At 38.4% G+C, this 25,691-nt stretch overlaps 1 protein-coding gene across 1 annotated transcript; it reads left to right on the top strand.

Annotated features, from left to right (window-relative positions):
* LOC139949768 (aquaporin AQPAe.a-like) lies at positions 1 to 24,794 on the top strand. The gene is made up of 5 exons (XM_071948303.1): positions 1 to 590; positions 3,142 to 3,304; positions 19,945 to 20,149; positions 20,590 to 20,682; positions 23,199 to 24,794. Exons 1-5 carry the CDS (start codon positions 329 to 331, stop codon positions 23,397 to 23,399), a joined length of 924 nt encoding a protein of 307 aa, XP_071804404.1. The 5' UTR covers positions 1 to 328; the 3' UTR covers positions 23,400 to 24,794.
* Positions 24,795 to 25,691: the final 897 nt, after the last annotated feature.

The raw sequence follows: 25,691 nt of genomic DNA, 5'->3' as shown, positions 1-25,691 counted from the left end.
TGTGTGTGTGGTGGATGGGAGGCCAATGCAATCAACGTGTGTGCGCAATTCCAATGGGATGTATCTTGTACACAAAACATACACAAAATTCTGTAGCAAGCAACCAACCGTCCATTATTTCGTATAATCGCATGTGCTGCACACTATAGTGAGAGTGTGTGAAGTTAGGCATCTATACACTTGCTAGAAGTTATGAACTTTCTTGTTTTCAGAGTAAAACATGGAGATAATTCTTTTGATCCAGTGAGTGATTTGGTGTAAGGAGGGATCCGATTCAACAGGAGTTGACACTGACGTTTTGATCAACCGATTTATTCCCACGAAAAAAATGGCCCACACTTCGTACGATTTACGAAGTTCGACAACGTCCAACCGGAATACAACTCCGGGCTCGTCGTCGCGTCGCCGTGCTGGGGGCAAACAGTCTACCGAGCGGGGGTGGTATTGCTCGGCCGAGTTCTGCCGGAGCGTTGTGGCTGAGTGCATCGGTACGTTCTTCTTCATGGTGGTGGCATGCATGGTGGATTTACAGTGGGACTCAACAATTGGGGTAGATGTTGTCAGACTAGGCTTGACACTTGGTTGTGCAGGTAAGTTTATGCTGTCTATTTCAAATTTGAGTAGTCTAATTCATTTAGTCAGCAGAGTGTTGTTATATGAACTTGGTTGATAATCAAATATGATGATTTATGATTGATGATAGTTGAATCATGGACGTACATATCAAATTCTCTAATTCTACCTCCATGATGGTCCAAGTCAGTATTTCTCTAATTTTCTTAGACATATTATTATTAGTTAGAAGGCTCACCACTCACACGGGACCTTTTTTATTCATTTCAGATAGATACTTTTATTTCATGCCGACATCAATCAATACAAAATGTGCTAATTAATATATTCCTCAGAAAACATAACTTGTACAATAACTTTATCCAGTTATTGAACAATAACAAGATTCAATGTGACGTTAACATGTGTAATGTCATGAATGTTAAGAAGCCTCCTTTTTTAACTCGACTGGTTGTGATGCTGATTGAGTGTTGGGATTCCGAGAATGGGATTTAATTTGTAAAGTTTTATTCTTAAGTTAACACATTTGACCACATTGACAATGACATGTGTAAACACCCTTTTACAAGACAGAGTGTATCTGCAGCAACAGGGGGGACTTTATTAAAACATTATTGTATCAATCAATTGACCAAAATTCAAATTCTAAAAACTTTGGAGGTATGTCTACTCTTATTAAAATTACTGTTTTTGACAAACCGGTAAGAATTAAAAAACATACAATTTAACTATGAACCATTAACTACAGAACTAGGGGGCTGTAGTGTACTGCAATGTTATCCTTTAATTTAATTGTGTTCATTTGTTTTTGACATCTATTCTGGGTAACTGGCTGTCGTATACGTACATGTAGTACAACCGGAATGTCAAAATTGGAAAATAAAAGAGTGCAACACCTTACTTTTACTGGGTCTAGAAAATGTGTTCCTGATTATTTAATTTTTCTCTGTTTTTATTTAACTCAATCATTAGTCAACAGAATTAGTAGGTGCGATACATTGGAGGTTGACAGTTACATAATCGCACTACAGAATAAACTGACCTGCAAACTCGGCTGCTTACAACAAACCATCCAACCACAGTGTATAGACCTTTTTCACGGTGTGATTTTATTCCATTCCAACTCATTGTAACCAAACTGAGGCTGGACGAAATAATAGTCAGATGCCATGCGCAATGAATGTTAGCATTCATTACTGTTAATGGAAACAGAGAACATGACCAAGATCATGAAGATGGTGACAGCGTGATAAAGGTCTATTGTGATGACTCGGCCCACTGGCCACCAGAACCTGAATTTAGTGCATTAGACTGCTCGGCCGTGACGCTGTTACCCAAATTCGAAGTAGTTAGTATGAAATATGAAAAAAGTAGTCTGATTTTGAAGACAAGAATTGCTAACAAGTTTTATTTACTGCCCCGATTCTAAAACAACTGGCATCTAGCCTGTGTGATCCAGTGTAAAATTGCCCCCATTAGGAAACTCACTGGAATCAAATTGTTAGGACTACAAAGTGTACGTACACAGTCCCATTTAAATATTTGTCCCGTTTTATTTGTTTTCCCAATATTCAAACTGTTCAACCGCTATTATAAAATAAAATAAAACATGTACTCCACATTTCACTCAGATCAAGTAGGTAGGCTCGCACTTTTACTTTACAAAGACCTGTTAATGCACTTTGATGAATTTGATAAAGCCATTCAGTACACCCGCTGTTCAATCCAGCGGGGAGTATTTTCTATACTATTTTTGTTTAAAGTCGTTTACGGTCAGGAGTATAAAAGCTAACCTTGTGGAAACATTCATTGACAATAAGTCCATAAACTCGCCAGCTTGAAATTATTGCATTGAATTGATCCCTCAAGGCAAGAACGGGTTGTATTGGGCTTAGTGCGGTTTGTGGCATTAATATGCTAATATTAAGTTAGGGAAGTGGGCTCAGGAAGGGTACAGGAGGGTAAACCCTTCTGATTAACTGGTCCTGAATGAAAGAGAAAGTGCAGGGCCCAATTTCATGAGCTGCTAAGCATACAAATTTGCTTAGCATGAAATTTCTTCCTTGAGAAAAACAGGATTACCAACCAAATTTCCACGTGATTTTCAGAATGCAAACAACAGTTGAATACCAGTAACAGAGAGAATATGCAACAAATTCAAATTTGGTTTGTAATCCTGTTTTTATCAAGGAAGAAATGTCATGCTTAGCAAATTTTTGTGATTAGCAGCTCTAATGAAATTGGACCCAGGTTGTTTCTGAAAGACTCTGTAATTGGGTACCCCCCCACACCTTTTTGTTGAACCTCTGGTTCTGGACGAGGAGGTTGAATTTATTAAAAAGGTTTAAAAAAATATAAATGGATTTTTTCAATTTTATTTATTGCCTGGGTGTACTAATATTGGGAACCCCCCACCCCACCACCTTTTTGTTGAACCTCTGGTTCTCGTCAAGGGGGTTGAATTTATGAGGTTTTTAAAAAACATAAATGGATTTTTTCAATTCTATTTATTGTTAACTCTGACTGTTGAATCTTGACTGTGGATTTCTTAATCATTTTGATTTGCAGTGGTGACATTGGTACACTGTTTTGAGCACATCAGCGGAGCACATTTAAACCCAGCAGTCACTGCAGCGTTCATGCTCATCAGACATACTGGTATCATACAAGGGTTGTTCTACATAGCAGCTCAGTTCCTAGGTGCTGCGACTGCCGTTCTTCTTCTAAAGGGGTAAGTCAAACTATTAACTATCAGTGCCTTGTTGACATCAATTGTAGTCTGTGCTGAATAAGTGATGGCCTCATTGATTCATTGTCCTCACTTTTTTTTAAAAGCCTTCTCCCTGTAAAGCCATTGGACACTTTAGGGAAACAGTATTTTTCAAAGGCCCACACTTTGTAATATCACAACTGAATAAAATAACAAACCTGTGAAAATTTAGGCTTAATCAGTCATCGGAGTCGGGAGAAAATAACGGGAAAACCCACCCTTGTTTCCGTACGTTTCGTGGTGTCATGACATTAGTGCTGGGCGAAAAGTGAAATTTTGTTATTCGGATACCGCTGGCCAACTATCCGAAATTAAACCAGATATTCGAATAGTTTTTTTGCCGCTAGAGGGCGCTATTTAAAAAAAAAAATTAATTTTAGACAGTGTCACTTGGTTCATTCATAAAAATGACCGGATCTAATTTAAAGATGGCGATTTGCTTTTTCTTTTGATCGTGATTGACTCTACGTGAAGGAAAACTTTTGTAATCTTTGAACAAATTACGTCAGAAATGTCATTGTTTTAACTCTTCACGGAGGTGAGCATAGTTAAATACTTAATATATGCTGATTTATGCTGTCTTAATAGAAGTTTCATAAGGATTCAGACAAAACAATTCATATCAGTTGTCGCCCGACGTCCGCGGATATTCGGATATTAAAGAATATCCGGTTACTCGGTTGTAATTACAGAATTATCCAGTTTGTAAATAGGTATTCGCGGATATCCGGTTAGGAAAAAAAAGGCATTCGAGGTTACGGATAAGAAAACCTATTCGCCATTAACCGGATATTCGAATAATTCACCCAGGCCTACATGACATATGTTTTTTTTTTTTAAGTAAAGCATTTCATGGAATAATATTTCAAGAGAAGTCTTTCACCATCTGTAAACCCTGTAAGTTATTTGTAAATCTGTGATTTATTATTATTTTTCTGATCCAAATGTGTCCAATGGCTTTAAAAGTAAAGGAGCTGGCAGGACACTATTGGTAATTATTCAAAATAATTTTTAGCATAAAAAGTTACTTGGTAACGAGTAACGGAGAGCTGTTGATAGTATAAAACATTGTGAGAAACGGCTTCCTCTGAAGTAACATAGTTTTTTAGAAAGATGTGATTTCTCTCTGAAAAATCTGCATTGAGGTCTCAAATTCAAGGCATCTGAAAGCACACAACTTGTGCGACAAGGATGTTTTTTCTTCCAATATTCTATCGCCACTTTGACTACTAATTGAGCATAAATTTTCACAGGTTTGTTATTTCATGCATGAGATATAGAGTGGGTCCTTACTTGTTTTCTCTTGTAAAGCGCTTCAAGGCTTTTTTGTGTGAAGCGCTGTATAATAACTGTGTATTATTATTATTATTATTATGTTGAGATACACCAAGTGGGAAGACTTGTCTTTGACAATTACCAAACGTGTCCAGTGTCCTTACAAGGAAAGATGCATACCCTGCATTTACATGATAGGCCTATATTAAAAATAATTTTTTGTATAGAATAAATTTTGCAAAAAAAAAAGCAAGATGCATTTAAAAGGGTCTACATGTACATCAATGTACTTTTTCCTAACAAAACACATTGTCCACAGATTTACATTAAAATTACACAGTTTGAAGATTATGATAGTAGAAAGCTTCCCTTGAAATTTAACTTACTGAGGTGCTGTAGTTTTTGAGAAATGAGTAAAACAAATAATTTTCGTCTCAGTTTTAGCATGTAAAAACGTATTAACCAGTTATGCTATGGTTTTGGTATAATATCATAATTGGTTAATTGGATTTTACTTGCTAAAATAATGTTTGTCTTCCTGAGACGAAAATTGTTTTGCGACTTGTTTTACTCATTTCTCAAAAACTACACAACCTCAGTCAGTAATGTTTGAAGGGAAGCTTTCTAGTGTTCCGTTGAGCCACATCCAATCATTCTGATGAAGTTTCATCAAAATCTGAGGGGGTCACCTGGGTACCACTGGTTGATTTGACATGGAATGACCCACTATCATTGTCTTCATACCCTGTAAGTTTAATGTCAATCTGTGGACATTTTGAAAAGTACCCGAATCCTAGACTTTCAAGACAAAGAGAAATAAAATCACAATACACTATAATGCAAGGAAGAATCTCAACAGCTCTTGGCAATCAGCCAAACAAAAACAATTGAATCATGCCGATCAATTTAAAACCAATATAGTGTTTTGATTTATGAACAGGCAGACCACATGTTGTTTTCCCTCCAATTTTTTCAGACATGCATGGTGCCAATTTCAGAGCTGTCTAACATTGTAGTATGATAGAAAAAAAAAAGAGAAAAAAACCGAGATACACTTGCATTACATCAATGTTCCCACTTAAAATTTAACCATAATAATTTATATTTGTTTTATATATTGAAATTAGCTTTTGAAACAACATTAATCCTTCCTCACTGATAAAAGTGACACAATTTGTTAGATTTGCATTTTTCTCTACTCGCATTCTCGCAATATGTCTTCATGATGTAGTAGTGCCTGCAAAGATGCTCAGACAAATTGTTGATTTGACCACAAAAGGTTGTTAACATTGTTTTAAACCCCCAATTTAGTAGCTTGGCTACTACTTAAAGGCAGTGGACACTATTGGTAGTTACTCAAAATAATTGTTGGCAAAAAAAACTTTCTTGGTGTCGAGTAATGGGGAGAGGTTGATGGTATAAAACATTGTGAGAAACGGCTCCCTCTGAAGTGCCATAGTTTTCGAGAAAGAAGTAATTTTCCACGAATTTGATTTTGAGACCTCAGATTTAGAACTTGAGGTCTCGAAATCAACCATCTAAACGCACACAACTTCGTGTGACAAGGGTTATTTTTCTTTCATTATTATCTCGCAACTTCGATGACCGATTGAGCTCAAATTTCACAGGTTTGTTATTTTATGCATATGTTGAGATACACCAACTGTGAATGCTAGTCTTATACAATTACCAATAGTGTCCACTGCCTTTAACTGTATTTTTGTTTTGTTATAACTGTTTCGTAGAAAATTATGTTTTTGAAGAGTCCTGGCACCAAAAATTGTGACTCTATGAACTAGATTTTAAAAGTATTTTGTGCAATATAGAGTATTAAGGAGGAACTTGAGGAAGGCCAAACAAAACATACATTGTAAAACCAACTACAAATACATTAAGGCCCTTTTGCATAATAAGCCATTCATAAATACAATATACCTCAGACAGTTTCGCGATTCCTATTGGTGAAGAGTGCGTCACGTGGGTGTGTAGAAACCTTTGTTTATGACCAGTAAAAAGTATTGAAACATGGGCGTGACACGCGAGCTTGCACCTGTGCTTATAAGTTTCTTCATTCCTATTGGTCGAGAGCAACGGCCGGGACAGTTGTGCCACATCACGCGATACGTGCGGGCAGCGATGCGCACAGCATTCCCTAGTTTACCCAAGGGCCTTACCATTTCATAGCTGGAGGGGTGTTGTGTTGAAAGAAATCATTGAACAATTATAATTTTTGCATTTATTTTACTTTTGACCCAAAAGTGTTGATGTTTTTTGACCGAAATAGTATTTATGAATGGGAATCAAAGTGTTGAATCGGTTTTCAACTAGTGGTTTAAACCCGCCAAGGCCTGGTTCTTGAAATTTACATGTACCTCGACTTATTTCCTCTGCAGGAAATGAATTTGAATGAATGATCCACAACATTTTTGTATTGTATTGAACATTAAACAGCAAAATGATTGATGTTCGACGCTTGGCGTGCTGTGGGTAATGCAGACAATTTAGGATGTAAACTTGCTGGTACAACCACGGGTGTAATCTCTTTTAGGAGAGGAGTGTTGGCTCTGAAAAGAGCTGGCGTGGTCGCAAAAGATTAAACTTTTTCATTTCTTTTGGAGAATGCTAAACTGGTGATGTTTCCATTCGCTTACAAATGTAGTTTAAGTACATGCCTCTCTTAATAATTTATGCATGAGGTACATGTACGTCACAGTGCTACAGTGTAACTCAAAACGAGGCGATGGGCGCAGGCACTGCAAGTGATGGGGGACGTGCGTCCATAACCTCATTTTGGGTAAGAATTATGACGCCATGCAGTAGGCGTCTAGAGCTACAATCGCGGCCATATCTCGTTGGGCCCCCCTCCCTGCCTGCCCCCTTTCATTGTTGGTTCAGATTGCACGGTCTTCGCGTGTTACAGTCAACATTGAGCATGGGGACAGGGAGAGAATGATTATTGTCCGTGGGAAGTGGACATGGAGTGGTGCTACAGGTTGTAATACGTTAGGAATGGGTGGCCCTGGTGGCCCGTAAGCATCCTTGATGCAACTTGCATTCATAATAATAATAATACAAAGCATTAACAGTGTATACGGCGCTATAACAAAGAACAGATCACCTACATAGGGAGGGCAACACAAGAACAAAAGCAAACAAAAAAGGACCAACGACAAGCCAAAAGATAACGGAAGAAAAAGGGAGCGAATTAGGATGGTTCTTGGAACAAAAGCATCTTGAGGAGTCGTTTGAACCCAGCCAACGACGCAGCTTCTCTCAGACTTGTTGAAAGACTGTGTCCCAGGCTTTCCTCATGCTTATTGTAAAAAAAATTCCTTGTCCGTATGATTCATGATTAATAATGATATAACTTATTTTGTATTTTATGTGTTTTTTTTTGCAAGTTTCAATTTACCATTGAACCAAAAAAGTATTCCTGAAAGGTCTCTGACACTGGACCTTGCCAGTTTCTATTGAAATTGATCCATGGTGTACACTGCATACAGTATTATAATCAAACAATTACGCTATACACTGTATAAATAGATCAAATCATTGTGTGTGTTTTTTCACGGATTAGTAGTCTATATCAAGCGCACGTGTTGCCCAATTAATGCAAACACAAAATACAGGTCTATATGATTTGGCCTATTGTCCTTAGACCTTGATGCTACAAAGCTCCCCCTCACCCCAGTCCTGTGTATTCCAGCCACATGCGACACTCGTGACCCTGAACATGATGGTAGGTCAGCTATCGTGTGACGCAGGGCGAAGTGTGGGTCAAGCTGTGATTACTGACAGATGTGGCGACGGACCGATGCCAAAAAACGAACCCCCTGCGCTCACTCTCAGAGGTATGGAGGTATGGATAGCCATGGGAACGGCACCATCCTCTTTTATTGTAAAAAGAATTGTGAGTTTATGCGGCCCTGGACAACAATTAAACAAAGATGCCCCAGTGGCGCTTTTGGAAGATTTTTGGACAAAACAATAACAGACGCCTGTCACTTTAGTTACGAGTTGTGGAATGCATTATAAAAAGAAAATGCCTGGCGGATTATTATGGATTAGATTTTAAACAAAAGCCTTGCAAATGTTGGCGTCAGCTTCAAAGGAATACTATAGTGGCCGAGTGTGTACAAACTTGTGTGGGTGAGAATCTATTGACTACACGAATCTCCTATGAGTATTTCAGTTAGACCAGCCCCCGATTTCACGAAGCGCTGCGACGCGTCGCAAGTGCAAGTTGCGACCGGTTACACGTCGTAAGTTGCGAACTCGTCGCAGCCGCGTAGTGTCTTATAGGTCTGCGGCGCATCGCAAACCCTACGATGCATCGCTACTTGTGATGAGTTTCGTGAAATCGGGGGCTGTCGATATAAGACAGGAGTCCACGGATGCCCTGGCCTCTTTTGTCTTAAGCCTTGGTGCCCCTTAGAAAGTTTCCCGTACACCTTCAGGTTTATAAATATATCAGACCAGGCAATAATACAGCCTGGGGCTATGGCCTCTTTTGTCTTAGCCTTGGTGCCCCTTAGAAAGTTTCCCGTACACCTTCAGGTTTATAAATATATCAGACCAGGCAATAATACAGCCTGGGGCTATGGCCTCTTTTGTCTTAAGCCTTGGTGCCCCTTAGAAAGTTTCCTGTACACCTTCAGGTTTATAAATAGATCAGACCAGGCAATAATACAGCCTGGGGCTATGGCCTCTTTTGTCTTAAGCCTTGGTGCCCCTTAGAAAGTTTCCTGTACACTTTCAGGTTTATAAATATATCAGACCAGGCAATAATACATGGGGGCTATGGCCTCTTTTGTCTTAAGCCTTGGTGCCCCTTAGCAAGTTTCCCGCACACTGAACAGGTTTAAAGGTCAGACCAGGCAATACAGGGGGCGTAATGGCCTCTTTTGTATTAGCCTTTGTGCCCTGATCAAAAGTTTTCTCACACATCTTACAGGTTTAGATGAGAATAGCCTTGCCCTCTAAAAGATGAAATTGCAGCGGTTGGAGACTGTCAGCCAATAAAGATCGTTGTAGACTGTAATGTACATGTAGGCCTACTGAACATGTAGTGGAGAGCCATTTCTGACAGTTACTTAGCCAAGGAAATGCCTAAAACACAAGCTATTGTACATTTGGTATTACATTGTACATTATGTACATTACAAAAGTACATCCTGATTTATTACAGCTTTATGAAAACAAGTCCAGATGTTGAAATGATTTTTCCACCAAGCTCTCCAGATGGTGAATCAATGCCGAGTTTTTGAGTAAATACAATCGAAAGCATTGTGTCATGGACAATGAAATACACATTTTGGCAAACTGAAAGAGAAAAAGTAACAAGTAAACCAAAACAAAAGAGTTGACACCGACCGGGAAGTATAAATGATTAATTGAGCTGATGCAGCTTTAAACAAAATAATTGTTAGGCTTTATTCAAACAGTATTTTAAAGGCACTGGACAGTGACACCTTTGGTATTTGTCAAAGACCAGTTTTCTCACCTGGTGTACAATGAATCTCATAGATGTACATGTATGCATAAAATAACAAACCTGTGAAAATGTTAGCTCAATTGGTCATCGAAGCTGCGAGAGAATATCAAAGAAAAAACACCTTTGTCGCACAAGTTGTGTGCTTTCGGATGCTTGAATTTGAGAGCTCGGCTGAGGTCTCAATTTCAAGTCAAATATTTAAGTGAGAAATTACTTCTTTCTCAAAAACTGAATGTATTTTACTTCAGAGGGAGTCGTTTCTCACAATGTTTTGTACTAACAACAGCTCTCTATTGCTCAATACCCAAGTAAGTTTTTACAATGTACTTTACGTAGTATGAAGGCCTATGCTAACAATTACTTTGAGCATTTACCAATATAACATGTTTCCCTATTTAGATCAACTCTTTCCCAACTCACAATTTCTTTCACTGGACCAAAAAAACTGGAAGAATCTTCTACCACCAATTACTAATTGCCCCTCAATTAGCTCGTTTAAATACCGACTAAAAACGTTTTTACTAAATTCCCAACATAATTGATCGATTTGCTTTTTTATACTGGTAGTTGGCTTAGCCGTTACTTAATTACCTACCTACTTACTCGTCTATGTTTTCTAATTTGTATTGTTTGTTTAATTGCTGTCCCTTTGTTTACTTCACATACATGTTCTGCTTCATAGTTATATTTACATTGTTTAACCATGGTTAAACCTTTGTGTAGTTATCTACCGTAGTGGTATGTATTTATTTATTTGTCTATTTAGTGCCGTTTACCTGTTTTGTTCTGTAATCTTGTAACGGGCACATCCGCCACAAGCCTCGGCTTTTAGGATGATGCCTCCATGTGATGTGAATGTGGAAATAAATGTTTTACTGATTGATTGAATATTGCCATCGCCTTTAAAGTTCTAATGAGGCAATTTATTTTAAACAAAGTTGCCTGGGACATTTTCAGGTGATACGGGGAAAGTGTACATGTATCTTGTCCTCGGCCTGGAAGGTGGTTGTGTTTTTGAGACATTGCTGACCATTCGGAGCAGATGTCCACACAGGAAGAGCAATCCCAAGTAGGAATACACAATCTCAGAAGAATTCTCCAGAAGACGATCAGAGCTTACTGATCGAAACGTCGAGTTAAACCAACGGTTCTTTTCAGAACCACCCCAACTCATTTAGAGATTATTACATGGTGTTACCGCAAACTCTTCTATATCTTATCTCCACCATGCAAAGTTTCAAATCTACTAATCTCAGAAGCGTTACTGCCAGTGATACTTCTCAGAGACAGTTTCTTTGGGCATGAAAAGTGATCTTTTTACCTAACCACAATCCACATTACATTGCAGTGAAATGTTTCTCAAAATGCCCTATACTATCGTAAGCTGCTGTAGAGGCTAATCAAATCTAACCAAAGTTTTGATTGCATTTGCCATCCATTTTTAGAGTGATAACCAAACTAAACCTTCCTTTAGCATTCTACTTGCACTTTTAAAATGCACTCAAAATCCATTGTGTTAATAGGCGTGTTTACAGTAATTTTTTGTTTACATACATTGTACAATGGAAACTGAAGCGCGCATCAACAAAGTTTGTGTAGTTTTGAAGTGTGCCTTGTTCGGATGATTAAACTCTATTAATCGTTGAAAAATGTCAAATTCAAAACCGTCTAACCGTGACGTTGTTTCGTTTTAGTGTGTGTTCAAGCAGGCACGTACACATCGAGGCCTATCCACGAGCCATAGAAAAAGTGTGGTTGTTGACAATTCTTGCAGTGGCCTTGATTTGGTTGTGAGATCTTTTGGAAAAACACCAGTTGAACAAGGAAAGTCAGATCACATTCTGGAAATATCTTTTAAGACTTTTCTGCCGATATCTATTGTGTGGTTACAGTGAGCGGTATATTTGCAATACCTCTACATTTGTAACAGGTGTTTAAAGGCAGGCTTCATTGAAATTTGCATCAAAATTATCTTTGCTGTCAATTAAAGACCAATTATGACAATGTGGTGTTGTGGCAGAGCAGTTTAAAGTCACCGAGCTCCAGCTCTGGTGTTTCTGATCAACAGAGTGTGGGTTCGAGTCCTGATCTTGGCCTTAATTGTGTCCTTGGGAAAGAAGACACAATTGTACTTGCTTTGTGTACAGATGGGACATTTAAAGCCATAATGTGTAGGTCCTGTTTAAAGGAACACGTTGCCTTGGATCGGTCGAGTTGGTCTTTGAAAAGCGTTTGTTATAAAATGTATATAGGTAGAAAGATGCTGTAAAAGTAGAATACAATGATCCACACAAACATGCCTCGAAATTGTACGGTTTTCCTTTTACCTCGTCGACTAACATAGTCAGCCATTTATGGGAGTCAAATTTTTGACTCCCATAAATGGCCGACCGTGTTAGTTCGCACAGTAAAAGGAAAACCACGCAATTTCGAGGCAAACTTGTGTGGATCATTGTATTCTACTTTTAAAACATCTTTCCAACCATATGCTTTTTATAACAAACGGTTAAAAAAGCTTTTTTATAGACCAACTCGTCCGATCCAAGGCAACGTGTTCCTTTAAGTTAGTCCTGTGTGTAATAACCTTGAACACTTTTGGTTGAGTAATGGTTGCAGGGGTTTCTGGACGTACACATTGTTTTACTTTTATTAGACTTAAAACTGGTATAAAAATACAAATATACAAATCGATAAGAAACAAAGAAGCAAAATAGCTAAAAAATACCCCGAAGCCAGTGAGTGGCGAGGAGGAACAGGTGACCAGCACCTCTACAACGCCGTCCTGCCATAAAGAATGTCCCCTAATACCCACCCCGCTGTTAAAAACCACCCATCCCACTGTTATAAAAAATATGTATGTATGACATACGTTTGTAACAAGCACCCTTTTGTTTTACTGTGTTTCATCAGGCTTGTAGGTATAGTCATTACAATGTAAGTTCACTTATTCAGTTTATCTATTGGTTCAGAAGCAAATATAGATTTTGAGCTTTCGTCTCTGGCTTCAAAAAATGGAACCAAGCCCCAAACCAAAAGTATTTCAAAAATACAGTGGAGCTCAAGAGGGCATGGCTGGAGACGAAAGCCGAAGCCATGGCTCGCAAAAGGGCCTTAAGTTACATATATACATATTCACAGACCGTGTGTTTTTAACTAAATGTCTATAGGCTATGGTTCATGGTAGTTCTATTTTTGCCTGCCATGTTTTTTTTGTGTCCACCCTACCCATAATTGACAGTCATTGTTTATTTGACTAGATAGAGTAAACTCTAACCCAAACAGCGAACTGTCAGTGTGCATACAATGTAATACTTCAAGGGCGATGGTGGAGATTGCAAGCTTGGTAAACAGGCTTGTGTGATTGTGAACGTGTGTGTGATTGTGAACGTGAGTTCCACTGCAGTTCAAATAGAGGGGGGGATCTTATCTTATCTGCGGGAGACATCTTGTGACCTTAGAGTGAGGTCGTCTCATTAACATACAGGTGTTGCTCATAAAGTTATTGTTGAGCAGAAAAAGTAACATTGTGGTTGGTGCGGTGACATTTTCATTGAGTAATCTATGCAAGACTAAAATAAAACGATGGTAAAAAAACCTCAACAAAAAGTGCAATAAATGACAAAACGTAACATTAGGCCTATGGGGTACAATGTATCGCAGAACAGTACATGTATGTATGGTCATGCTAGATTGGTTTTGTTAAAAAGTGTGGCCCTTTTAAAGCTGTAGGCCTACACACTTGCCGACCGCACACATTGCTCGTTTATATGAAAGGCGCACGTGTGTATGGTGTATGCCTATTAATTCTTGGGAGTCTACATGGATATTGTCCACAATGCAGTGTTTGTACAATGCATGCAATGGTATGTTTATTCTTCCTTTACAATTAGTCAGTTTGGGAAGACTGCATTCAGATGTACACGTACAAGGTGTTCGTGACATTTGTATTAAATATTAAAAATATGAATTTGTTTGCTTAGAACTGCTTCTGGCCGGTTTAGGTTTTAGGGATGGATCATTTTTAGACTTTTTAGTGTGTTTTTATAATTGTATTGCTGTTTTTGAATTTTGTAGGTTTGTTAACGATTAATTACTAAGATTAGTGTTTTTTTTTGGCCTTAATGATTTTCAAATTGTTTCTCTGTGAAGCGCCTTGAGAGTTTTCGTTATTATTATTATTACATTATTATTAAAGAAAAAATATTAGAAACATGTACAATTTATGTGTATGTATTGTTACAAAATAATCAAAATAGGTTATGAGGATTGTAAGAAATCCTATCACATAATAATAATAATAATAATAATAATTGTGGCTTCTTATATAGCGCACATGTCCGTCACTCAGTGACGCTCCTGGCGCTGTAACACAGTATTTCCTGCAAGATGTGGGACTGTTTTTGAATTATGAGACCTAATTCTTATAGCACCATGTAATGTTTTACAAGGTGCTGTGGCGCAATTTGCTGCCGATCGGACCAGGAACACCGGGGCGAACCCCTTCTCTTTTCGATAAGTGCACTGGGTTCTTTTACATGCGTTACACAACACATGGGACCAACGGTTTAACGTCCCATCCGAAGGACGAAGCAATGGTGAAGTGTCTTGCTTAAGGACACAAGTGTCACGGCTGGGGATTCGAACCCACACTCTGCTGATCAGAAACACCAGAGTTTGAATTCGGTGCTCTTAACCGCTCGGCCATGTACTTACACTATAAAAAACACTCCTTTAATAAGAGCCCCATAAAACTTTGAGCCTAAAGTTTCACAGGTTTTACTATTAATTGGGTCATACGTGTACAGTGACAAGTACAAAGTGCGGATACTGGTCTTTGACAATTATCATGTTGGCCGCGTGCTTTTTTAATAGGGTCCAGCGCACACCAACATCAGTAGCACACTACCAACGCATGGCATTCATAATACGCTAATCAGAAGCATTACGCCAGAAATTCCTACAGAGCAAGCTTTGGCAAAACCTGCCTTGAGGGAGAAATCCACATTGGAGTTGACAACCCTGCTTGATACCTTTTGTGTTGTGACTGCATGAGTGATGCTGTTAAGGGATCACAGGAGGTCATAATGCCTGGAGCTTCGAAAAAGGGGTTTGGAAAAAAAAAGAGGTTTTATGATCAAAATACCTTCTGGAAAGGGTAGGCCAGGGAAAATGGCATTTTAAGTAAAATAATTTCAGAAAAAATTTGAGTTTTGGGGTTAGAATTTAATATGAAATTCACGTTAGCATTTGACAATCCTGCTTGATACCTTTTGTGTTGTGACTGCATGAGTGATGCCGTTTGGGATCACAGGAGGTCATAATTATGCCTGGAGCTTTAAAAAGTAAGGGGTTGATCAAAATAGTAAATACTGTACCTCTGGAAAGTCTTGGCCTAGTGGAAGTAAACTTGTTTTGTCAGGAAATCAACAAATTAAGTTTCTGGGTTTGTTGTTTTTTGCTGAGAGGCAAGTTTTTAGAAACGTGATAATATCATTTTAAGCCAAGTTCACGTACTTTGATTTCAGAGTATTATAAAAACGAAATAACAAACAGTTCCTGACACAGGAAAAGTATTAAGTTTTAAGAAAATAATCCACTCTGAAAATTGACCTCCTTTTTTAGCAGGGTCATTCAAAATTGTGGGTGGTTGGGTCAAAAGGAATAACGGAAAAATTAATTTAAGTTTTCAATTTCAAAAAAGAAGAGGAAAAAAGAAGAGAAACCCAAAATTGCTGAAAAATGTTATCTTTGGTAAACAAAATTTAAAGAAAAATGAGGATTTATGGGGTAGAATTTAATATGAAATGCTGTTCTTACGACCTTCTTGCATTTGTCAGTCTGTAACTGATGGGAACTTGAGAAAAACGAGAGGTTAATGGTGAAGATTTTAAGCCGATGGACAGATTTTGTATATATATAAAGACTCTTGCATTCAAACGATCTACTCGGCTGACCATCACTTAAAAATATTACAAAATTGCATTACTCATTACACCTTGCAAAACCATTTCACAAGTTCACTGGACAAAACTAAACATGAATTGTCACTTATGTTGACAGACAAGTTATTGGAAACTTAAAAAAAAAAATGTTTTGAGTGTGCAGGGAAGGTCAACATTTTAAAAGTCTAATTTAGGCCCTACATCTTCAGTCTACTGACGATGACTAGAGCAAGCTAGTTGGCGATGACTAGAGCAAGCTAGTCGTAGTGTTAAGTGAAGCTAATAATGAGAAGTCCCCTCGATCTACTTTTACAAGCTAAAACTAGTCTGGGCCGATTTTCTACCTTCGGCCGCTACAGGTAGTAGTTACAAAGAAGGACAGTTCTTTTCAGAACTGAGAAGTCTCCTGAACTCAGAAAAATCTACTCTGCGTTAGTATACCAAGCAGACACAAGTTCTTAAAAGAACATAATCAACTTGGCAAGTAGATACACACTATGGTGTTACCGCAAACCAATATTGATACCTCACCATGCAATGCCTCAAAGCTGCCCTTAGCCCACATATAATATTTAAGCCGCTATAAATTCCAGTTCTTTTACAAGTTGAAGATTTATTACCGACTCGCCCCCTGTGCTCTTCACAGAGTTTATGATGGCTGACCTCACGTGCCGGATTGCGACTTGCATTGATTGAATCAGTAGAGATTTATGCACTTGACATTTTTTCCTAATGAATAGGCCTTCCACGTTTTTTTTTCAAGATAAGATCAGTTGTTTTGATTTAGGGGCCTTTCAAAAAAGTTGTTGTTTTTTGGACCCACCTACCCTAAATTTCAGTTTTTAAATATTTATTGGTTTTATAATATCATCTTAATTGTACATGCATCAAATGAAGGCAGGGCTGTATGCTTCGTTTTTGAAAGGGCAAGGGCACCAAGGCATTTTCTTCTTGGTATAGCTAGGGCACCCTAAGGAAATTGCAAATTTGTACTGGTGCATTTCAATGGCACCAAGGCATGACCAGGGGACACGGAGGCAGTCGCCTTCGTTGCCTCTGTGAAGTATCAGGGCTGTGTAGGCTTACATGAACAACGTAACACATGTACATATTACACATGTACTTTAAATGATCCAGATATTTTAGATCCAAGGTTCCCAACATCAGTAGTTTCCAATGTATTTGTTTTTTTAGTTTTTTTAAACAAACAACATTCTACTACAACATGTAGTTTATCAGGAGTCTTGGCAAGCGGTTTTATTTTTTTAAATTTTTTTTTCAAATAAAAACAAAGTTGATTTTCATTTATTTCTTTTGACCCAAGCATCCACACATTAGTGATGATAATTGACATTTAATCTTATAATAGACTCTTTGGTTACTCAGGGAATGATTTCATCCAGTATTTATTTTTTTTTGCATAGCAAAATATTTTGACTGAAAAAGATTTATGCACACTGACTGGTATTGAGTAGTGAATGATGATCTTGAGTAGCAACTGGATACATTTTGCATAGCATTTTTCTCGGCTATATATGTATAAGGGAAATTGTTCACTGGTACTGTTTCATGGACGATTGGTGAAAAACTCTATGTACATGTAGGGGATGTTCAGACAGCGTACTACATATGTCAGACCCAAACCGGTTTAACTTACGAGTTGGTTGTAAAAAGTTGTTCCCCTTGCGTTCAGACAGCACTGAGTTAAACCCGATTTGGTTTATCTTTGGTTTCAAAAGCAAACGCCACCCCGTTACTCTAACATCCAGTTTATTGTCCTGTTCATTGGTCACCGTGTGTTTACGTAATGATTATGGAGGTCAATGGGTCGTCTGTTGTGAGTTAAACCGGATGTGGTCTTTTTTATTCTGTCCACACACAGTGTTAAAAGATAAACCCCCTCGCTGGACCGTCTATCTGTTGTGGGTTGAACTGTACTTGCTCTAACTTAAGTACCGTTCAGACACACAGAGTTGAACTCGATCGGGTTGAACCATGAGTTAAACTGACTGAAGTACTGTGTCTAAACGACCTCAAACATATATTGGCAGCAAATGATTGTGGTCCTTCACTAGTCCTTGCTCTATGATAGACCCTTCACATGAAATATGTTAATTGCACATAGCGCATGCGCACTAACATTTTGGTTGGCAAAATGAGGGAACATTACGCTGTTTTGTACACGGCTAATGGGTGCGTGATGTGATTGCGCGTCTGCTTAGTGCACAACTCTATGGCGTTTGCCAACCAACAGGGTCTGTACGCATGCGTGAATGTGATTAGCATATTTCACGGGAAGGGTCCATTGTACCCAGGGCTCGAAATTAACACTGGACTGTGAAGGCCTGACTGAGGCCAGTGATCATAACATCAGGCCAGTAAACTCATAGCCAAGCAAAACCGGTGGTCTTGTGTTTTTCAAATCACTAATGATTTAAGCTTCTTCATTGTAAAGAAACAAGTACGCTGTAGTTTACTATTATGAGTCTGATAACAGATACATGTACTGTATATCTTTCAAATCTGTTGATTATCGAAGTACATTTTAAGACAAATAAGATCGATCTTCTCAGAGTACTTGTTCGACTTCTTTTGATGCTAGTCTTATAAAATAAATTCTGGTTCAGTAGCCTAAACATTTTTGAGCTTCCACAATGTACATATTACAAGCCCTCCAGTCTTACGTGGACTCAACACGAGCCCTAGCTGACTTCTTTGAGTACGATGTATACATTACACATTGGTAAAACACTGCAGCTGGGCTGTGCTTGAGTTAGAATGCAGCAGTGGGTCAGAGGTTATTGGAGATTCCATGTCAAGCATTCATGGAATCTCAAGTTCACTGGCGCACCAGGCGACCATCAACAAGGCGTTTCAAGTGCGGAAAACTTGTGTCAGAATTGCACACAATGTTTTCCAACCTAAGGTTTAAATTTATTTTTATTTTTATGTTTGTCCATAACTGTGCAGGGTATTTGCGTTCTTAACAAATTTCTGAAGCGGGAAAACTGTGTCAGGATTCCACCTAATGTTTTCCAAACTAGCAAGACATCTTAACATTGTAGACAAATTTGTTTTTGCAGAGTTTGCGTTCGTAAATATGGATGAAGCTTGTACAATGTAAAAAGGAATTCTTATCAGCTCGTAAAGAACGAAGATGAGCTGTCTGTAATAAAGTTGCATAAAGTTTGGGCTTTCTCCCCTTTTTTTATTCACAAGTTATTTTTCTCTCAAATTTTGTTTAGGGTGGCATTAAAAGGGTCTTACAGTTTGAGTTTTTGAAGTGTGTTTAACCTGGCTAGAATGCCTAGCCATGACCTGCCACAAGTAAGAAACCATAAACACTTTTTTTTTTTTGGGGGGGGTTCCTCCAGAGGACGATCAGAGCATATTGAGCATACTGATCGAAACGTCTAGTTGAAACCAACGGTTCTTTTCAGAACCACCCCCAACTCATTAGAGATAGTCATTACATGGTGTTACCGCAAACCTTTCTATATCATAACACTTCTATTCTTAATAAATAGGATGTTAAATTTCATTTGAGGATAAAGCATATTAGTTTTGATTTTACCCTTACACCGATGTGTATTAGCACTGAATACACAGTACATGTTTTTTTCCCGAGGTCTATGGAAACAATCACAGGCATATTACTCTGGTGGGATTTGAACCAATGTCAGGAATGTCCTTTGCAATGCTAGAGTAGTGTCTTACCAACTAGACCAACGAAATTGCTTGGTAGCTAGAGCCAACTAGAATCCTATGTTTTAGCAGTGGGTACCGCAATGGTTTAATAGGGGATGTTAATTTTGCATACGTAGATCAGGCATGTCAGGGATACAGAATATTAAGTTTATATTTCTATTCGTATTCTTTTCTTCTTGCAGTTTCTTGCCAACGTCGGTCGTGGGAAACATGGGCAGCACGATGGTCACCTCCCAGATCACATCCCATCAGGCAATGGGGCTGGAGTTTCTCATGACGTTTCTCTTTGTGTTTACGTTTGTGTCGTCCATCGAGGCCACCAGGTTCGCCTCCAAGCTCGTTGCTCTGCCCATCGGCCTGGCCTACCTCACAAATACGTTATGGGGAGTAAGTATATTTTAGCCAATAGTAAAAAATGCCCAAGGTCAAGTGAAACATCTTTGATGAAATTGCTCAAAGACTCATTAATTTGGATTCAATATAGATTGATCAGTTATTGACTATCAGTGATTTACACATAAGAATGCAGAGACCAGCTTGGGCGTGCAATGTGCTACACTTGCTACGCGACTGATCTGGTGTGCTCAATAGAAAAATGACATGAAGTTTCTGCGCTAGCGCCCTCTGTTGGCAAAAAGGTGTGCAACGATACACTTGACAATTGATGTAAGGCCTTATTCAAACCTACAGCAACATTGTACAGCTACATGTACTACTGTTGTTAAGGGTGCAATACAATATACAAACCTAGTGGTCTAGATTTTACCCCAAAATGCAAAATTTCAAATTGGTTTGTTACATTTTTTCGATCTTTCTTTTTATTTCAGTACGAGTTCACCGGTGCTAGCATGAATCCTGCCAGGTCGCTCAGTTCTGCGGTTGTCCTCGGAAAATCTGAAGGCTGGCCGGTCCTTCTTGAGGTAAATAGTACATACATGTAGCTTAATAGTTTTGTTAAAGATTGAACACTTTATAAAGCACTGCTGTCAACCACAGACTGACATTCAGTGGTTTAATTCATTACCACAAGGGAAACTGACTTGGTAAAGTCTAAATAATTTTGGGTTACACAACAGCAATTTCTTTTTAAGTTTTTTTTTCAAGTTCGCCCAAAACAAGGCAAAAAGCCACTCTAGGTTAATAAGGGCTGCAAGGGAGAAAACATAGAATTACAGAAACTCAGAGGAGAAAAGGGATAAATTGAAGAGAGCGGGATACAACACAAAATTTGGAGAGTGCAAAAATTTGCACCAATAAAATTTCTCAACTATCCCTTGAAGTTGATTACCTTTTAAAATGTTAATTGCCTACTCTGTTTATGAAGTTGCCCGTGGGAATTGTTCACATGGTTGCATACTCCGTGGAGCATGGATTAGTGTTTTTCACCAAAACAGTTTAAACTTGAAAGTACTTTCACCTTTTACAAACTATGACCTGAAAATTTACTTTATGTTGTCAGTGGTGCAGAAACGAAATATTTCCACAGCATTGATTTATGAACAACCATTCCATTTAAAAGTTTATAGTCTTCATGTTATGGCTTTTGGCAGAGTGACAAAAGTAGGAATTAGTTTTGCCGACAGTAAAAGTTATCAAAAGGCAGGTTTGGATGAAGTGATAAGGCCTTGATGAGTGGGGCAATTTCATAGGTTGAACTTACCATAAGGTTGTTAATTGCTATTTCATATCTGTAATGATCAAAAAAGCATTAAAGACACTGGACACTATTGGTAATTGTCAAAGACCAGTCTTCTCACTTGGTGTATCTCAACACTATGCATATGCTAAATCTGAAATCAAATTCGCAGAAAAATTACTTCTTTTTCGAAAACTATGTCACTTCCGAAGGAGCCGTTTCTCACATTGTTTTATACTACCAACCTCTCCCCATTACTCGTTAAGGTTTTATGCTAATAATTATTTTGAGTAATTACCAATGTGTCCACTGCCTTTAAATTATGCAAAATTATAAATTTGAAAGAAATTATCAATATCCATTAGGCCTGGGCGAATTATTCGAATATCCGGTTAATGGCGAATAGGTTTTCCTATCCGTAACCGCGAATGCCTTTTTTTTCTTATCCGGATATCCGCATAGGGCGCGAATACCTATTTACAAACCGGATAATTCTGTAATTACAACCGAGTAACCGGATATTCTTTAATATCCGAATATCCGCGGACGTCGGGCGACAACTGATATGAATGTTTTGTCTGAATCCTTATGAAACTTCTATTAAGACAGCATAAAACAGCATATATTAAGTATTTAACTATGCTCACCTCCGTGAAGAGTTAAAACAATGACATTTCTGACGTAATTTGTTCAAAGATTACAAAAGTTTTCCTTCACGTAGAGTCAATCACGATCAAAAGAAAAAGCAAATCGCCATCTTTAAATTAGATCCGGTCATTTTTATGAATGAACCGAGTGACACTGTCTAAAACTAATATCAATCCGCCCAAAAGATCTCATTCACAAACGAACAGCGCCCTCTAGCGGCAAAAAAACCTTTTTTTTTTTAAACAGCGCCCTCTAGCGGCGAAAAAACTATTCGAATATCCGGTTAATTTCGGATAGTTGGCCAGCGGTATCCGAATAACAAAATTTCACTATTCGCCCAGCACTAATATCCATATTAAAATTAATTGTTCCGGTCATAACACATGTGTAAATGGGAATCATAATCAGCGATGGATAGGATGCATATTATGGTACCAAGTTGGATTAACCCCTTGGTTCTAGTATAAGCAGCTTTGGGTTGTATGCTTAGCAAGTTTGAGGATTGGTCTTTGTAAGCCTAATGAACATGGATAACCATAATCTAAAGCTCCTTGATCTAGCTTAGCTAGTACATATTATAACACCCCTTACAAATATTCTGCCTCTTCTTTGATTTAGAGCGCCATGCGTCACATGATATGTCTTAGTTTTACTTAGACGGCGGCCGTGTGATAGTGCATCGTTTGCCGTGTGATACGGCGTGCATACGAACGTAACGTGTACGAAGATGACAAGTAGTCTGTTGGGGTGTTCTAAAACAAATATTGTATACTACTAGAACATGAGAATAATGGACAAGCTGTTTAATGTCTGTTGTGGTGATAGCGAAACAGCTCTCTTGCAACTACCTCGTGATACTGCTGTAGTCTCGAGCATTATACATGTAGTCTCTTGTAGAGGAGCGGTCGGTTGAGGTAGTTGCAAGACACCTGTTTTGCTATCACCGTTGACATACATACGTACAATTAATGTCTTGTCCACAAGTCTACTAGGACACCTGTGTGCTATTTAAGAACCCACTGTTATTACAATAACTGAACTGTTCCCACATTGTTCATGTTTATCTCACCGGTCCAGTAGTAAAAATGTGCTACTTATGAACCCAGTATTATAACATTAACTGAGTTGTATCTACATTGTTTATTTTCGCAGGTTTATCTCGCCGGTCCAGTCGCCGGAGGCGTCTTGGCATCGCTCATCTACAAGTTCATCTTTGACCCGACCTTCGTCTCGGGTAGCATGAGGTCATTTCGTTCCTCCTCGACCATCGACTCAGAAGATGACAATAATATCGCGCTGCAGGCCATCTCCTCGCACAGGAAGGACGAGAGGGGAACAAGGGGTGTGATCTAGATTTAACCGAAGTAAAAATATGACAAAAGTGCAGTGGAGAGCGTAACTTCCCAGAATGAAAAAGACTACAAAGAAAACATTATTCGAAACACAATGTGACCAAAGTGGACATTGGGATTTCTCAAGTTGGCTGGTAACCTATGATGTGTGATTATTAAAGCCATTGGACCCTTTCGGTACAGGAAAAAAAAAAAAAGTTCACAGATTTACAAATAATTTACAGGGTTTACAGAAGGTAATGGTGAAAGACTTCTCTTGAAATATGAGTCCATGAAATGCTTTACTTTTTGAGAAAACGGTAAAACAATATAAATTCTCGTTAACGAGAATTACGGATTTGTTATAAACACATGTCATGACACGGCGAAACGCGCGAAAACAGGAGTGGGTTTTCCCGTTATTTTCTCCCGACTCCGATGTCCGATTGAGCCTAAATTTCCACAGGATTGTTATTTTATATAAAAGTTGTGATACACGAAATGTGGGACTTGGACAATACTGTTTACCGAAAGTGTATAATGGCTTTAAGCGGACACAGATGTCACAAAAGTACAGACAGGCCCGATACTTCATGGAGGCAATTGAGGTGATTGCTTCCATGCCCCCTGGCCTTGATGATGCTCTTGAAATGCACCAGTAGAAATTCACGATTTCCCCAGAGGGTGCCCTTTACCAAAGAGAAAATGCCTGGGTGCCCTTGCACTTTTAAAAACGAAGCACACAGGCCTGTACAGGGATTTGATTTTCTTATGGCGCTGCGACTAAGTTGTTTCCCACCAGTATTTGAGCCCAAATCAGCTGAAATATTATAAAATAGTCGGGTTCCAAAAGCTTGTGAGGAAAACGACAGAGTCGCCGGGAAGTAGTTTTTTCCATTTCAGGAAGTTGCGCTTCTTATCAAAGATGCAGGGACTAGACTACGGGTCAGTACTAACTATTTTAGGCTTACATGTACATCAACTGTATGTTTAAAAACATGTATTGATTAGACTGTAGAATGTAGTTAGCGTCTATCTTTGTTTTGTGTACATCAAACTAAAAGTTTCTGTACAGAGTTATTTTTTGATAGATTGAAGAACCCCGATGGTCTTGTTCCCTGTATACTCACATAGTTAAGACTTAAATTCAAAACGCACAGACTATTTTTCCCTCAATCCGTCTTTTTGGAACACATTGATTTGAATGGAAGAAATTTTACGATGGCTGAACCACGAAGGTACTTAATGTGCACTGCTGCTTATTAAGGAGATATTTGGTGTGTATGACAGGAGAGATTTACCTTTCAGTAGAACTCACAAAGTACTTGCTCAAGCTGTTTGAGACGTTGACAATTAACGAAGGTGTCCAGGGGTCAATTTCACAAAGGTAGTCCTAACTTAGGACTAGTCCTAGGCAATGCTAAGAGATAGGACCAGTCCTAAGCTAGGATGAGTTATTGGTCCTAAGTTAGGACTGGTCCTATCTCTTAGCATTGCCTTGGACTAGTTCTAAATTAGGACTACCTTTGTGAAATCCACCCTTTTGCCTTTAAATACATCTATCTCTCTAGTAACAAAATCCCATAGGACCAGCAAAAGTGCCTGGCACTGTAACTTGTAGGCCTGAAGATGCCTATGAAGACAAGTTTCATGTAAACAGTTATCTTCAGGGGCCAATTTCACATACCACTGCTTTAAAGCAATTTTTTTCGTGGTAACTATTTTCTTGCTAAGTTTTACAGGTTAGCAAGGAAATAAGAAAGCCAGCTTGCGCATTCACCATGAATTTGCATTGTTACTTATGGAAGATTAGCATGCCTTTTTTGTGCTTACGGTTACCAGTGTTGTCAAATGGAAACTCCCACAGTAAACACACAATTTGCTGGTAAGCAGCTCTCCAGAGTTAACCCCAGTGCCATACACGAACAGTGTGTACATAGTATATAATAAAGTTGTACCATAGAAAGTGAGGAGGACCTTTTATATTTTTTTATTAAAAAAAAAAAGAAATTCTCACTGTTTTGACTTCCAATAATTTTTAAGATAAGTTTTTCCACAAGTGCCTGATTAGTAAAGATTTTTTTAAAATTTCTTTCCTTGTATATTATTAGTTCATGTGAGATTTTGTTTGAGAATGTCAAACAGTATTTATAATTGGTGTCACGTAGGTGTGTATAACCCTTTGTTTATAACCAGTAAAAAGTGTTGAAACATGGGCGTGACACGTGAGATGCACCTGTTCTTATAAGACAGTTTCTTCATTCCTATTGGTCGAGAGCAACGGCTGAAACAGTTGTGCCACATCACGCGATAT

This window comes from Asterias amurensis, chromosome 17 (assembly GCF_032118995.1).
Source record: "Asterias amurensis chromosome 17, ASM3211899v1".
NCBI lineage: Eukaryota > Metazoa > Echinodermata > Asteroidea > Forcipulatida > Asteriidae > Asterias > Asterias amurensis.
This window is presented reverse-complemented; position numbering and strand designations above follow the sequence as displayed.

Excerpts from the sequence above, each read along its gene's own strand:
- LOC139949768 (XM_071948303.1), top strand. The coding sequence starts at position 329 with ATGGCCCACACTTCGTACGATTTACGAAGTTCGACAACGTCCAACCGG. Across the intron at positions 3,305-19,944 it reads GCCGTTCTTCTTCTAAAGGG|TTTCTTGCCAACGTCGGTCG; the intron begins GTAAGTCAAACT and ends TTCTTCTTGCAG. Across the intron at positions 20,683-23,198 it reads GCTGGCCGGTCCTTCTTGAG|GTTTATCTCGCCGGTCCAGT; the intron begins GTAAATAGTACA and ends TTATTTTCGCAG.